Source organism: Trematomus bernacchii, unplaced genomic scaffold (assembly GCF_902827165.1).
Source record: "Trematomus bernacchii unplaced genomic scaffold, fTreBer1.1, whole genome shotgun sequence".
NCBI lineage: Eukaryota > Metazoa > Chordata > Actinopteri > Perciformes > Nototheniidae > Trematomus > Trematomus bernacchii.
In genome coordinates this window covers 14,395,372-14,412,487 of record NW_022987714.1, presented here as the reverse complement: position 1 = coordinate 14,412,487, position 17,116 = coordinate 14,395,372, and the positions used below count along the sequence as shown (strand labels likewise).

The 17,116-nt window shown below is 40.2% G+C and overlaps 1 protein-coding gene across 4 annotated transcripts in view; it reads right to left on the bottom strand.

The window, feature by feature from the left end:
• Positions 1-12,218: 12,218 nt before the first annotated feature.
• Positions 12,219-17,116, bottom strand: part of sf3b3 (splicing factor 3b, subunit 3) — a 40,363-nt gene continuing 35,465 nt past the window's right edge. For 2 of the 4 annotated variants that reach the window (XM_034141410.1, XM_034141413.1), the window contains exons 24-27: positions 16,841-16,939; positions 14,250-14,393; positions 13,801-13,905; positions 12,219-13,700 (exon numbers count right to left, since the gene is read on the bottom strand). In XM_034141410.1, coding sequence (XP_033997301.1) covers positions 13,560-13,700; positions 13,801-13,905; positions 14,250-14,393; positions 16,841-16,939 — 489 coding nt within the window. In that variant the 3' untranslated portion in view covers positions 12,219-13,559. The remainder of the gene's footprint in view (positions 13,701-13,800; positions 13,906-14,249; positions 14,394-16,840; positions 16,940-17,116) is intronic. The other 2 variants (XM_034141411.1, XM_034141412.1) reach the window with 2 other exon arrangements.

Here is a 17,116-nt window from a genome sequence, read left to right as displayed (position 1 = left end):
ATGAACACCTATAATCCCAGTCATAAACCCTAAACACCCAGATCAGTCCAAACGGGTGGGATGCATGTAAGGAGAATACCAGTTACTGTCAAATGTCTGAACAGGGCGTCGTAGCTGCCACTCAAGTTCCCTTTGGCCATCTTATGGAACCAAGATATTGGTATGAGTGAACTAGTGTCATTCACCCTCAGGATACATTTCTTCAGATGTTTTTTCATGACGTTGGGAGAACTGATGTATCCGGCCTAACAATAATTTAAAGGGCCCATGTCATGGCCATTTCCACTGATCATAATTACATTGTTGAGGTATACTAAAATAGATTTATACTGTGCAATTTTCCAAACTCACATTGGTTTCGCATATAGCATCTCTGTCAAGCATGTGTATTCAGCAGTATTCACTTTCTCCACTAAACGACTCGTTGGAGCTCTTGCGCCCCCCTCCCTGTGAGCCTAGTGTGCTCCGATTGGTCAGCTCGGCCACTCTGTTCTGATTAGTCAACCACCAGAGAGGCTCCGCCCGCTTTTTTCGGGGAACATCAGTGTAATGGTACAGCTGATATTTTATACTAACTAACCGAACTGAACCTACAACTGTTGTTATAGAAGAGTGTGACGGCCCCAGGGCCTTTGTGCAGGTGTGTTGCAGGGCTTACGGTGGGGTGGAGCTGAAGAGGGTAATCAGCGCGATCACGGACACCTCCGTAGCCGGTGCTATTAATCCCAGCGGCCCGGAGTCTCTCTCCAAAGCGGCTGCAGAAGGACGAACTGAGCGACCCTCTCCCCTCGACCACCTATCTCTGCATTTACCACAATAAATGTGCCGTGGTTTTGTAAACTCGTGTATGTCTCCTTGCCTTTCCGTTGTGGCCTACGAGCCGACATAACAAAGAGTAAGTTATTTTTACCTGTAATAAACTACTACTGTTTGATGAGAAATCAAATCATGGTTTGCTAATATATGAATTCAGGGAAGAAAGGATAGGCCTACTAAGTATTTCCATTAAACTTTATTTTTAGAAATGTACAAAATGAACATAAATATACATATATACACACGGTATATCATCCATTCCTCCTCCTCTTGCCTGCGCACAGCCGGTGCGGTGCGGTGCCTTTTAGCACGAGGCCTCAGTAGTAGTAGAAGTCCCGTCCCCGTCATGGATTGTCCGCCAGGATCTGGCTGGACGAAATCAAATGCAAATCACAAAATATTAGAGAAACTTAGTTGTTTTAGATTCGTTAGTAGTAGTTGTGTAATGAACAGCTTGCCTGCTAATATGCTAACCTAGCTTTGTTTACCTTGGTAGCTAACACGATATGAACGTTAGCTTGGAGGAAAGGCAACTATAATGCAGTGTAATAAAACTACTATAAACAAAAGCTAGTGGTTCATATTAGGCTAGCAATAACGTGTTTATAATTGCAATCGTATACGGGTATTCTGCTACCATACAATGTAACTTGCATGAATACATTGTTTTGCGCTAGCATACAGCTAGCCTCGTTAGCTACATGCAGTATATCAGGGTTGCCAACTCTCACGCATCTGGCGTGTGACACACGCTTTCACTCTCAATCTCACGCTCTCACGCTGCCCAAACTATTCTCACGCCAAAAACAAGAATACGAAGACTAGAAACGGTTTTGAAAACTTTTGTCACGTAGTGATCGTCTTCTCAATAGAACATCTTTGATAATGTCTTCTGGCCAATCAGAATCACGATAACGGCGTGGTGTTGTTGCAGGAAGTCCCGACGGAGAATACTTTTGTGGTAGTACATCTCTATACATCGATACAACATTACGTGTTGATAGAAATCAACACGTAATGAAATAAGACCCCACGGTTTGATGATTGATAGGTGTGTGGGCTGTCTTTCATTTTGACACACAGAACAATGGGGGCTATCCACCCATATCCACAATGTAAAGTAATTCACACAGCCTCTTCCCTCTTCTCTCTGTGAGGAGCAGCAGGTTCAGCTTTCAGAACAAAGTAACAAAAAAATAATATGGCATTCATTTTTTTAAATGTGTAGTAATAGATTTATTTATTTTTCTTCTCAAGAGAGTACCAGAATGTTTATTTTATGTTAGGATTTTAAAAAATCTCCTGGGGGAGAATCCCCCCAGACCCCCCTGCAGGGGTTGGGTTTTCAGCATGTCAACTCTTTCACCTGTTGCAGGATTGGCTCCAGGTCGCCCTTTTTATTTACTACAAGACAAATGTGCCTTTTTATTTCATACAGTTCAATTTGGATTGAGACAGGGAAATAATCTAAACCAGTGGTTCTCAACTGGTCAGGCCTCGGGACCCACTTTTTACTTGGTCAATACATCGCGACCCAACATTTTGAAGCACTCAAATCTATTCAACAAAAAATCGTGCTGTAATATATATATATACGCTTTTGAGCATACAATATTAATAAAAGTGAAGTACAGTGCATATATCCCTTATATCCCTTCACAGAACTAAAGTATGCTTTTAAAAAAGGTTTAATGAGATGATGGAATCAAAGCTGAACTATATAAAAAGGCACACATGCTGAAACCCAACCCCAGCAGGGGGGTCTGGGGGGATTCTCCCCCAGGAGATTTTTAGAAATACTAACAAACTACGCATTCTGGTACACTCTGAGAAGAAAATCGGGCCTTCAAAATAAAAGTTTGACTTTTCCCCCCCAAAAAAAAAAAAAAAAAAATCCAATTTTTTTTTTTCAACTTTTTTTTCTTCACTCACACATCCGCGACCCACTCGAAACGGGTCCGCGACCCACTTTTGGGTCGCGACCCACCAGTTGAGAACCACTGATCTAAACCTCACGCATGGCGTTTCACTGTCGGGGGGAGCGTGTATGTAATTACATTGCAAATACTGATTTAAGCCCCACCACTGTATGGGTTAGCCCTACCATAGATTACCCAACAAAAATACTCTGGAGCGCATGCGCAGATCTAAGATCCAGTAGAAATGATAAAAAAGTAAAAGTCTGCTGCTTATTGTTCTACTAGGCCAACATAGAGTCAAAGAGTACAGTATATGAGAGTGAGAGTGTGTTAATTAATATATTTGGCAGTTTGGAGTAAGTCTGTAGATTTGTTTGTGTGTGTGTGTTTCATGTATAGGCCTCTCACGATAATTAATTTTGTTGGATACATTTTCCCGGAAATTATTGCGATAAACGATAATATTGTCGGCACCGTTGTATGACCATTTTAGACCACTGACATAATGATAATATATAATAATAATTCAAGTACATCCTTTCAAACTGCTAGTCACATCCTCATGTAAATGGAAATTTATCGAGGTCAGAAAAGTTATCGAGTTCATTTTTATTTATCGTACGATAAGTCAATTAATTGCTTATCGCGACAGGCACACAATACAACAGTGGAAACAAACATGTTTGACTTTCATTAGTGAATGAAACTGTGTGCCCTTTATAGTCTGTGTCCATTATTGTGTATTTGTATATATTGTATATATATCCTATATATATGCTAAGGTCCCGCTGCTGACACGATAGCAGTCATGTCGTGCGCATATGTGTAATTAAACCGAATTAAACCCATGATATCACAATCTCACTCCAGCCAGGTACCCAAAGTTGGCAACCCTGGTATATGTAGTCACAATGTACGGTAAATCACCCGGACTATACTGTATGAGTATTCCGTGTGTGTGACTGCAGACATTCTCCTGCCATGACAAACATGTAAGGCCATCTGCTGACATTGTAGTTGATATATTTAAACGCTAGCAACGTAGCATCACAAAAATGTTTTTCCGACCAAATCTAGCTCTAGCTCCGTGTGTTAGATCGGTTGCATACACGCTACGCCAGCTATAATGTAATTACGTTTCGCGACTGACCGCACGGCAAATCACCCGGAGTATACTGTCAATAGGTATTTTGTGTGTGAATGCAGACATTCTCCTGCTATGAGATACATGTATGCAAGGCCATCTGCTGATATTAGAGTTGATATATGGAAACTCTAGCAACTTAGTTAGCACAGTTAGCACTGTGTCAATGGCTTAGCAGTCCAACACAGTTTACACATTTAAACAGTCTTGTTTGATAAATACACAAATAACAATGCAAACTTACAGGTTGTATACCCGGATCTTCCCCTGCTCCAAACGGTCCAAACAAGCTGTGCATATCCGGCCTCAAACTGGGCAATGTTTTGGAAGCTTTCGTCTGTGAAATGCCGGTTCTTCGAACCTCTGGAGGAGGAACACGCGGCTGCTGGTGTGGCCATAGCTCTTCGGGATTGGTCCATTTCGTTCCGGGTACCGCATGACATCAGGCGGTACCCGGAAGAATCAAATGGGCAGTGACGTATCTCCAACGAGGCGTTTTGGGGAGGTATTTTCTGTGTTAGAGTTTTACTCGCTACAGGTTGTACTTTGAGGGTTTTGACTCTGCACACCGTTTACATGCATAAAAACCTTCATAACACACAAGGGGACGGGTAATAACCGGAAAAGCATGACATGGGAGCTTTAAAGTTACATTGTGTTTTTTCTTTTCTCCCTTTTCATTAAAGGAAACTTATAATGCAATGTTTTAGGTTCATACTTGTATTTATTTGTTTTTTCAGGAACGTTTACATGCTTTAATGTTAAAAAAACAAATTATTTTTCTTATACTGTTTTCCTGAATTAACCTGTATTTACCCTCTGTCTTTAACACTCGGTTTTAGCGCCTGTCTCTTTAAGACCCCAGTCTGCTCTGCTCTCATTGGTCAGTTTTCCATCAGTCTCCATCATCTGACCCCTCAGTGTCCCTGCACTGTCACTGCAGCCTGGGAATGACTGTAACAGCACTATTTAACCACTCTTTACCTATACATATTGTTGTGAAATCACAACCCGAAGGAAGTCTGGGCGGATTATCTAAAGGCACATTTTTAAACACAGGTTTCTGCATTTCTCCATGGTTTAAGCCTTTAACAGTATTTTATAGATTTTAGACCTGCTTTATTATTTGAAAAATCCCACTTTTTACAAAATGGGAACATTAAAATAATCAATGTTTTTGACAAGAATCTGCAAAATCCATAAGACTTCATTCTTAAAATGTGATGAAACAAAATGGTTTTCACCAAACTCAGACTAGACTAACTGACTCAATTTCAAATCTGGCCTTGACACCCTCTCCATACCAATTTACACCCGTTTGCAAATTCCCATGGAGGGTCCGCAATATTAGGTGCAAAACCAACTAGTGGGGAGGGGACGTTGTGGTTATTAAACCCCCAAACAGTGAGCCTGCATTGGTCCTGACCTACCAGCTGCCCTACCTGACCATGTGCAATACTGTGTGTCTGTCATGATAAACTGTGATCAAGTAGTTCCATGCAAACATTGAATAGTAAACTGCGCACAAATAAATAGACATTTATACAGAACTTGAACATTGTATTAACATTTTTACTTACTCGTATATATATACCCATGTGGAGTGTAGAAAAGGATAGACTTGTCCATTTCATTGTATATTTACAGGGACTATTGCAAAAAACATAAACATCAGATTTAAATATAAAAATGTGTTAGCAGAAGATTAATGCTGCTATAGATTTTTGGGGGTTTTATTATAATTTTTTTGTCCAAGAAATTCCAAAAAATCTGAGGTGGGAGAAGTAATCAGATCTTGTACTCATTATGCCGATTGGCCCATTTCAGAATAATATATTATTTGTTTTGATTATGGTTATTTATGCATTTAAGTGTTCTCAAAGCTGGTAAAGGTGCAGCTAGTTTGAATGACTTTGTATACTGCAGGGTAGCTTGTGAATTTACTCCAGGTGGAACTGAAGTCTGATTTAACACTTGATTATATTTCACATCATTAATCCAAATCTGTAAAGTAACTAAAGGTACAAAATAAATGTAGCAGAGTAAAAGTACACCAGAACTTGAGTAAATCTACTTAGTTACTTCCCACCTCTGCGAGAAATGCATATTATTTAACCCTCTACATGAAAGAAGAGGCCTCATGCAGCTGAGAGTGAGTGCAGCCTGCCTCAGAGAGAGGGGGGGGTCTCTGTCTGGGTCTGACACATGATGACCAGCGTGTCTGGTTAACCAACTGGTGGAATGTCAAAATATACATAAATACATTTAATCAGTTACTTAACCCTCCTGTTGTGTTCGGGTCAAATCTGACCGATTTAGTACTTTCATCAATCATAACTTTTGTTTTACATTACATTGCATTTGGAAGATGGAAACATTCGATTGCATTAAGGCTTTATGATATCCTTCACAGTAGACATTTGAACATATACAATTGCTGATCACCACTTTCATTGAATTTTGGATGATTTAGTCAACTTTGTAACACCCATGGTGTTCCCGGTCAAAAATGACTGCCATAAAGAAAAGGAATTAGTAACCATCGGGATCAGATAAAACACACACACAAACTAGGGCTGTCAAGTTAACGCGTTAATAACGCGTTAACGCAAAAAAAAAATTAACGCCACTAATTATTTTAACGCGATTAACGCATGTGTATTTTTTGTCCTCGGCCGCCGTAGTTTCAGAGCGCATCGAGTGTAAAATACCATCGACAAGCTGATGCTGACAGCCCCGCTCCTGCTGCCCGCTTGTGGCAGACCACACTTCCACGCTCACCGGCAGGCCCGGACTGGCCATCGGGAGGACCGGGACATGTGTATGTGTGGCGCGACTCGCGCGAGCGAGGCACACCTTACGTGTTGTTGTTGTTAGCATCTGGTGCTAGCTAGCTGCGCTAACGGATTTAAGGAGCTGTTTCAATGACATTTCGCCGACAACTGCGCCGAGCACTTGACTTTATGCAGGTAGCCAGACAGTGGGACATTGTACGAAAAGTCAGCACACTCAGCACGGATCGTACGCGCAACATGATTGCAGCGTCCAGGCAGCTCCCATTCGAGCATATATGCCTTGAGCTGCACATAGCTCCAACGATTCATCACAGTGTCTCCACACACACACACACACACACACACACACACACACACACACACACACACACACACACACACACACACACACACACACACACACACACACACACACACACACACACACACACACACACACACACACACACACACAGTATTATTGGATGAAAGAGGTTCCAGGTTGAATTGAGGCGAATATTTGTAATGTTCAGAGGTTGTTGTGTTTAATATTCATGAGAATATTTGTCATTGTTCAAATGATAATAAACAAACATATAAAGCATATTTGTCCACTCATATGTTGATAAGAGTATTAAAAACTTGAAAGATATCCCTCTAAGGTACATTTAGAACAGATAAAAAATGTGCGATTAATTTGCGATTAATCGCGATTAACTATGGACAATCATGCGATTAATCGCGATTAAATATTTTAATCGACTGACAGCCCTAACACAAACACTAGATGTGTTTCCCCCCCTTATGTGCCCATCCCCCCCATGTGAATCACACCTGGCACACACAAACACACAGAACAATTTGATACATTTCCCGCTCTTATGTGCCCATCACACCTGGCACACGCAATACATGTTCAGTGTCTATTCTTTGTATATTTACTGCAGTTTTTCATGTATACCAGTAGTCTGATACAATATTTACAGTTTGAAAGGATGTTAAATGAAATTTGGTGATGATTAATGGTTATAACAGGACCAGTCAAATTTGACCACGAATACCAAAGTAAGGGGGGGGGGGAAAACGAACACAACAGGAGGGTTAAGTTACAGGGTTGCCAACTCTCACGCATCTGGCGTGTGACACACGCTTTCACTCTCAATCTCACGCTCTCACGCTACCCAAACTATTCTCACGCCAAAAACAAGAATACGAAGACTAGAAACGGTTTTGAAAACTTTTGTCACGTAGTGATCGTCTTCTCAATAGAACATCTTTGATAATGTCTTCTGGCCAATCAGAATCACGATAACGGCGTGGTGTTGTTGCAGGAAGTCCCGACGGAGAATACTTTTGTGGTAGTACATCTCTATACATCGATACAACATTACGTGTTGATAGAAATCAACACGTAATGAAATAAGACCCCACGGTTTGATGATTGATAGGTGTGTGGGCTGTCTTTCATTTTGACACACAGAACAATGGGGGCTATCCACCCATATCCACAATGTAAAGTAATTCACACAGCCTCTTCCCTCTTCTCTCTGTGAGGAGCAGCAGGTTCAGCTTTCAGAACAAAGTAACAAAAAAATAATATGGCATTCATTTTTTAAATGTGTAGTAATAGATTTATTTATTTTTCTTCTCAAGAGAGTACCAGAATGTTTATTTTATGTTAGGATTTTAAAAAATCTCCTGGGGGAGAATCCCCCCAGACCCCCCTGCAGGGGTTGGGTTTTCAGCATGTCAACTCTTTCACCTGTTGCAGGATTGGCTCCAGGTCGCCCTTTTTATTTACTACAAGACAAATGTGCCTTTTTATTTCATACAGTTCAATTTGGATTGAGACAGGGAAATAATCTAAACCTCACGCATGGCGTTTCACTGTCGGGGGGAGCGTGTATGTAATTACATTGCAAATACTGATTTAAGCCCCACCACTGTATGGGTTAGCCCTACCATAGATTACCCAACAAAAATACTCTGGAGCGCATGCGCAGATCTAAGATCCAGTAGAAATGATAAAAAAGTAAAAGTCTGCTGCTTATTGTTCTACTAGGCCAACATAGAGTCAAAGAGTACAGTATATGAGAGTGAGAGTGTGTTAATTAATATATTTGGCAGTTTGGAGTAAGTCTGTAGATTTGTTTGTGTGTGTGTGTTTCATGTATAGGCCTCTCACGATAATTAATTTTGTTGGATACATTTTCCCGGAAATTATTGCGATAAACGATAATATTGTCGGCACCGTTGTATGACCATTTTAGACCACTGACATAATGATAATATATAATAATAATTCAAGTACATCCTTTCAAACTGCTAGTCACATCCTCATGTAAATGGAAATTTATCGAGGTCAGAAAAGTTATCGAGTTCATTTTTATTTATCGTACGATAAGTCAATTAATTGCTTATCGCGACAGGCACACAATACAACAGTGGAAACAAACATGTTTGACTTTCATTAGTGAATGAAACTGTGTGCCCTTTATAGTCTGTGTCCATTATTGTGTATTTGTATATATTGTATATATATCCTATATATATGCTAAGGTCCCGCTGCTGACACGATAGCAGTCATGTCGTGCGCATATGTGTAATTAAACCGAATTAAACCCATGATATCACAATCTCACTCCAGCCAGGTACCCAAAGTTGGCAACCCTGGGGTTAAGTACAGCTTTCAGATAGTTGTAATTTGAGTGTTTCCATTTTAAGCTTCTTTATACTTTATCTCAGAGGCAAATATGTTTACTTCACTACAGTTATGTTAAAACTAAGGTACTAGTCACTATCCAGATTTATAATGATTACTGCCTATAGTCAACTAGATTTTATGTTTTAATTTTATAACAGAATATCTACTTATATTATAATTAATTCAATAAAATCATATACGATATTCAGAAATAGGAAATTCTGTATTGAGTACTTCTTGGATGTACCTATGCTTTTAGACCAAGTGCTGCTTTACCGTTAGTAAAAAAAAAAGGAAGGCTTCTTTAGCAACACAGCCTATCATTATTTAGTGGGAATGCTGATACAGCATTCCAACTATATGTTATGCGACGGACAAAATTCTTATTATTAATCCATCCGATTATTTTGTCCGTCTTCTCCTCCCACATTCAACATCGCAGAAACTCCGTTCAAACATCAAAACGTTCAACTCGGTCGGGAATCGATGGCTATTACTTTTATCATTCATAACTTTCATAATTCCAGATACATCCCATAATACATCCCATTTTTAACCATTGAAGTCAATGGAGACATTCTTCAGACTTCAACAAATCTTCATGCGACTTCAACTGCTAACTGTTCATTCATACTTTCACTCAGAAACCTCATTCCAACTTTAAAATGTTACACATCTTTCTGACATTATTCGTGTAACACAACTTTTAAATCTGATTCTTACTTTTAGAGATATTAAACATTGTTCAGACCTTGGTAAAGAGGATTTCTTCAGATTTTAACATTAACTAGAGTGCGTGATGTCACAGCTAGAGTGGAGGAAATCTTGAAATGTGCCTTCATATATTCTTTTAAAACTGCCATAATTCCCAAACCCTACATTCCTGAGACATCATTTTTCATGACAAACGTAGGAAAACATCTCGTAGCTTGAAAAATGACAAATAATTAAGCAACATAATTAAACAAAATGCCTCTTGAGGGCATGAAGTGACAAAAACTTTCAACATGCCTCCATTAAAGCCCATTGTAATTTCAGGCTGATGTTTCCTCACGGTAGCAGCCAAAAAGGCCACATTATTAACCCCAAAGTACACAAAAATTACACTTCCTTGACATGCTTCACGATTTGAAATTTCACAGATATCTGTTACGGTTCTTCGACAAAACGTTCACATGTAAGAGGTTTATCTCTCATTCAGAACAATGGAAACCTTTGATCTCTGCACACCTCGTTAGCTCAAATATAAACTGATGTCATAACACACAGGTGTTCGTGTTTGAGCTAACGACGTGGTCACTGGAGTTTAACAGACTGTCTGAGCCTATTCTTTTCTGTCTGATGGAGACTTCATACTGACTTCAACATGTTCCACCTATTTTATACATTATTGGTGACACACAGCTGTCGTCGTTAGCTCAAATATAAACACCTGTGTCATGGAACACGATGATGTCACATTGACAGGTTTGGTAACGATGCAGCCATCAACGCATCTAAGCGTATTATGGGGTGTCATCCAATGCCGTTGCCATGGCGACAGACCACTCGCCATGAAGCACGATGTCGCTGTAAGTCCAATGGACAGGGTCCGATCGTCCCTCAAACTTCGCTTGTATATCACCGGTCCAGCCCTCAACAGCTCTACGTCAATTATGGGGTTTCTTCAAATGTTGTTGCCATGGCAACACAATGCTCGCCATGAAACACGGTTTTCTCATAACTTCAGTGAAAATGCTCCAAAACTTCACAGGTTTGGTAACGATGCAGCCATCAACACATCTAAGCGTATTATGGGGTGTCATCAAATGCCGTTGCCATGGCAACAGATCATTCACCATCAAGTTAGTTCAAATATTCTGCTGCTTTTCCAAGCCTTTTTACTTTCTTTTCTTCACTCATCACACATTCAAGCCCCCAGTGTTCATGTATCATTTCAATCTAAATTCTTCATTTTCTTCTTACACATTACATTTCAGCATAGCAGTTTAGCGTCAGCTTTTCAGCATAAAGCATTCCCACTAGCAATTTCTTCAGGAATTGCATTCTCTAGTTGGTGTATGATATTCCTGTTTGGTGGTAGTTATGTTGCCCTTCTCATGTGTTTTCAAACTCAGAATTATCATAGACCTGGATTTACGGATGAGGGTTGCAATAAAAAAAAGGAGTAACTGAGTCAAAGTAAATAAAAAAAAAATGAAAAACAATCCTTTCACTAAATGCCTCATCTCATGGTCGTACTGCTACCAATTTAAGGACCATCATACCTTCTAAAATAAAATCACTTTACAATAAATTGATAAAGTAGCATGTGAAACCAGTAATTGCACAGGATGGGCATTCTCAAAGACACAGATGTTTCTCTTCTGTGCCTGGAAGACTTTTATTTTCAAATGACCAGCACGTCCTCAGGATTAGTCACTTGAGGGTACAGTTTTGTTGTCCATAACATTTTTTAAACGCTGCCCATGTGGTTATGGAATATAAACTGTGGCAAAAAGTGGGGAAGTTTAGTCAGACCAAGTTCATCCCGCAGCGACAAAACCCATCACACATCCAAAAGCAAAGACAGATGCGAGCACTAAGTCTGTTTATTATTCTAATTTATTAAAGATCATTATCCTCTTGTTGAGCATTTTGAATGGCTGTAAGTGGTGTTTACCACCTTGCCAAGTGTTAGATCCCAAAATGATGCAACTCTGTAATCTGGGTTTTGAATTTGAAACATAAACCAGGTAATAAGCCAATAAACTAACATAATATATACATTTTGATTATAGACCTACGATACACTTCCTGGCAAGAAAGTGGGCAGGAACATTATATTTATCCATTTCTTTGTATGAAAAAACCAAGCTGAATTATAGGGGAAAGCATTATTACAGCCTAAGAGGAATGTTGCTGTATTTCGCTCCTCAGGTGTTTAATCTGCTATTTGTTTGTACAAGGTCTAAATCAGATAAGAGTTAGTATCACTTTTAATAATAATTACATTCCCTGTGCGGATACCATGACGAATCACACAACTTAATACTGGACCTCTAATTTCTTCATGATTAAAACAAATGCACTCATGAATCATTTGGCTGATCGATGTTTCAGTGGCAGGAAATGAACCAAACGCATGGTTTTATAAAAGCACAAAAAAACAACAACTTTATTTACAAAAAACAGACCACTGCCCCCATCCCACAAACCCCTAAATTCAGTGACTACTGAGGAATGCTATGTCTGAGCCTGTGGCTGAGGTTGGGAATTTACAGGACTGAGAAGAACAACACCCAGTGCAAACCTTCGGTGTTCTTCCACCCACTTATTTAGTCTGAGTCCGGCCGACGTCTAATGCCAGAAACGTGGGTCAGACGCTGGCTTCTGTTTGGTTCCCAGTTGCAAGTAAGCAATATGCTTTAAAGAGGCCGACATGTCATCAAACAGACAGGTAGGGCGAGGGGCTAAGAAAGATTTAATGATACCCTCATGGACTATGGTATATGCATTATGGCATAATTCTAATCAATACACATAAAAAAAGACCTTACCATACAAAAACATGTTTCATTCAGCTGAGATTAAAGGACACAAACACACTGTCGTGCTGAATAACAGACAAAAAAAATGTTCTTAGATTTCAGTGACAATCCCTCTCTACACATTGTGTCCCTAACTAGACTTCTCTGCTTGGCATTTAAATAAAATGTATGCACTTACAATTATTTTGGTTGCATGTACTTGAGGTGCAGATGACAGTTGCTCCTCAGTTTCTGTTCACACATCTGTGTGTGAACAACGCTTATGACTAAGTGTGATGAGAATGTTCCCACTGCTGTTTGTCTGAATCAAGGTAATTTAACAGTCTAGCAATGCAAGAGGGCTGAACTGGCCCGAGACTTCCTGCCATGTTTCCAGGTAATGACGGCAATACTGAAAGTTTGCACACTCATAGTTTTAATTGCGGGTGTTTGCGTTGCAAGGGTGAGCTGTGTGTGACTTGCAATGTACGGGAATCAAAACCATGTGACGTCTTGCAGTTTGTTTCTGCGTAATAAGGTGTGTGTCTGCCCACATATAACAATTCATCAATTTGTTTCCTGAACCTGGGCACAGTGTGTGTGTGTGTGTGTGTGTGTGTGTGTGTGTGTGTGTGTGTGTGTGTGTGTGTGTGTGTGTGTGTGTGTCCAGCCCTGCTGCATGAGGGTGTACGATTAGAAGGCGTAGCGAGTACGAATGTCCTCCAGTTTCTTAGACACCTCGGGCGGTGTTCTGTCCAGCTCCTCCGCCACACTTTTCTGCTTGTGAGGATCCATGCTGTTAAACTGCTCACACAGATCTCCGTCAATCACATTCTGGCGGGAATAAAAGACAGACAAAAATAAAAGACTCGGGACATAAAAGTTTATAAATCTGAAACATCTGAAGGATGAGATCTCGTAAAACATAACCAACCTTGACTGGGAAGTAATAGGATCTGAAGCTGAGGTGGTCTCTGCCGCAGAGTGGGGGGAACTCAGAGCGCATGTGCATCTCTAAATGCTGGAAGAAGTCATGGTCCTGGACAAAGAAACAAAGGAGGGAGGGAAACGTGAGGAAAATAAATTAAGAGACTCAAATAAAAACCCAACAAGGCAAAAATAAGTGATAATATTTGTAGATAGATACTATATTAAATCACAAATTGGGACATCATTTTGTCACAGCAGCATTTTCACAGTCTTAAAAATGTATTCACAATAGGAGATTGTGTACACTAGCTTGAAATTAAAAGTTAAATATATCATGTGAGGAATTGTGAGTAGGCTGCAATATGTATATGCATCATATGCAAATTGTCCATGATTATAGAAAAGGAATAAGACAGATTTCTTGTTGTGTATTTCTAGGCGTTGATGTTATACCTCATGTGACGTGAACGGGACCAGAATGCCGATGCCTCCGGACAGCGTGGTGTAGACCATGGACTCGGAGCCTCCGGGGATCAGAGTGGTTTTCTGGATGGATAACACTGTCTCTCCTACGTGGTAGTTCATAATCACCTCAGCCTGGAGAGACAAGAATGTCAGATTATGATCCTTCAGCCTGAGACATGAACAGATAGGACAATAACAGCGACACAGACGGCCATCCTTCTCTTTCGGACCCCTTGTATATCTTAATGGTACTCGGAACAAAACTGTTTAATTCCGGCAACATTCCAGAGTTAGACCTAACACACTTAGCTATTTGATCTACCTCTGGAACAAGCTAAACTAGTTATAAATATATGTTTATTCTTCACTGTCGGGTCACTCATTACTGGATCAGTGAGCTGCATGAGACGATACTGACAGGCTGTCAGGAGAGAGAGAGAGGGGGAGAGAGGAAGAGAGAGCGCTTCCGCTCATTTCTCCCGTGTTATTATCCAAAGTTAATGTAAACTTAAATAATGTACTTCATTTGAATGTAATAATTATGTTGGTTGTTGTTTGTGGAAGCGCATCATTTATTGAAAAATTAATCTGAACTTTTCGATCCGTTACGATTATAAACTGAAGCAATATAAAAATGAGTCCCATTAACTGAGTTTTAAACATCACTTTAAATGGAAGATCCCCATAGCCCCCACCCACCCGATCGGTATCGGCCGATACTGATTCCGGCGATCGGCCCCAAAATTCCCGATCGGAGCATCCCTAGTCTTATTGACATGAATATATCTGGCTTTTAATTTAAAAATACACACAGCTTTTACAATTAGCTTGGTGGCATAGAAAGACTAGAACGATGGTTCAATGACCTCTTAACTTCCTGTCAGTGACTACATTTGTCCATCCAGCCTAATGGAAAATAACTAGGGGGTTAGTTTAGACATGACAAATCAAGAAGACACGCAGTCACCCTGTGCTTGGAGGAAATTGGTCCGGATGGTCAGATGTAATCCAATAACCATCAAAAAACCACTTTGCCCATAATTAGAGGTAATAATCAGCAAGTACAGTGGATACAAAGGCAGCATTTGGGAGCAATAAAACCTCAGTATTAGTCTGAGCCGAGTGAACACAGTACATACAGATGCCAAGAGACCAGGAAAGCACAAACGTAAGACACAGCGGAGACAGAAGTGTACAAAAACAACGTCTGTCTGAGATCTACGGCAAATCTATTAATCACTGATTTCCCTGTGGGTGTTCACTGTCTAACAAACTAAGAGTATAGAGCAATGCTAGCATCTCTGTCAGGTTATCCATTGCGCGGAGATGTCGTTGACATATTTGCCGCTGTAGGGGACTCAGGCTCACCCAGCCTACAAAGGTTAAGCAGCAGGCCTCAGACGATGTTTTTGTCTCAAGTGTTAAGGCGACCCAGGAGACTTTCAAAAACAGAATAATATCCCCCTCCTAACACTATGTGACATTTGGGGTAAAGACAGTCAGTCCTTTCATTGTGCTCAACAAACAGCTGCGTCTCCCTGACCTTGATCTTTTGAGATACATTAATCAAATCAAAGCGGAATGCATCTAATTTAATATTGAAGGATCCATGTATGGATAATTAAGTTCTTCGACCCAGATGTTACACACACACACGACTTTCGGATATGGACAAAATCCATGCTTACACACTCACGTTGAAATGCAGACACAGCACATTTTCAAACTTGAAGACATTTTCAATCAATGTGCGCAGAGGCAAAAAAAGCCGACGACGTCTGTGTCCCAAAGACAACTGGGACAAACTCACATCGTCTAAATCTGAGGGACTTTCCCAGTCCATCTGCTACCTAAACAGTTTCTGACCAGAATTTAAATATGGGATGAGTGATACTGTGTGTGTTTCTTCAATCAGTGTGAGTGTGTGTACACACTTTGTGTTTTTGAGAAGGTTAAACTTGTGGTTCACTGTGTTATGCAGTTTGTGTATGTGCGTGTGTGTTGAGCTTCTGTGTGTCGGCGGTTAGAGGTCAGAACAGTGGAGGAGGCAGATTCTGCCTGAAATGTATAAACTTGTGCGGCTGGGGTTTAACAGAAATTCAAAGCCTGAAGCCACAGTTTCAAAATTAAGACTCACTTTTTGCCCTCTGTAAATTCCTGCCTTACACATAAATGCTGAGGAATTAGCAGGTCAAACACTCTTTCATCACTGTATCCTCACACATGTTTAACTGCCTGCAGACCGCCTACTACTGTACACACTGACAATGGAAAGTTACCTCGTTCAACCCAACGTATACAAATCCAAACCGTCCCTTTAAGGTGGACTTGTTCCATCAGGATTATGTCACGTTGAAGATTTCAACCACATCTGCTTGCATTACCATTGAAATAGAGAACAACAAATCCTTTATATAAATGTATAAACCCTTATTAAGGGTATGCTCCAGTTCCTAAAGTATATGATAAAGATGCTTTTCTTTTTAAACTCGACAAACAATAGAAAACACTCTGAAAGTAGATGTAACATATGTTGGTTAACATGTCAGAAGCATTGGTTTGCAGAGTTATGGATTTACCTTCTGTGATGCTCCATTAAGGAGGCCTCTGTCCCATAGAGCTTTGTTCCCAGTGGGGTCTTCATCCACATCATCGCTGGTGTTGGGCGGAAGGCGCACCTGAGAAAATGAAATGGGGAAAAAAGGATGCACTTATTTAGCTTGTCAGTCCTACTGGGCTACAGAAGTCTTTTTGTTACAATAAAACTAAAAGTTATAATGCAAATCATAAGCTGTATATTTCATAGTGTGTAAATGTCATTCCCGTTCAAAATAAGTCAGATATGCACAGACCCA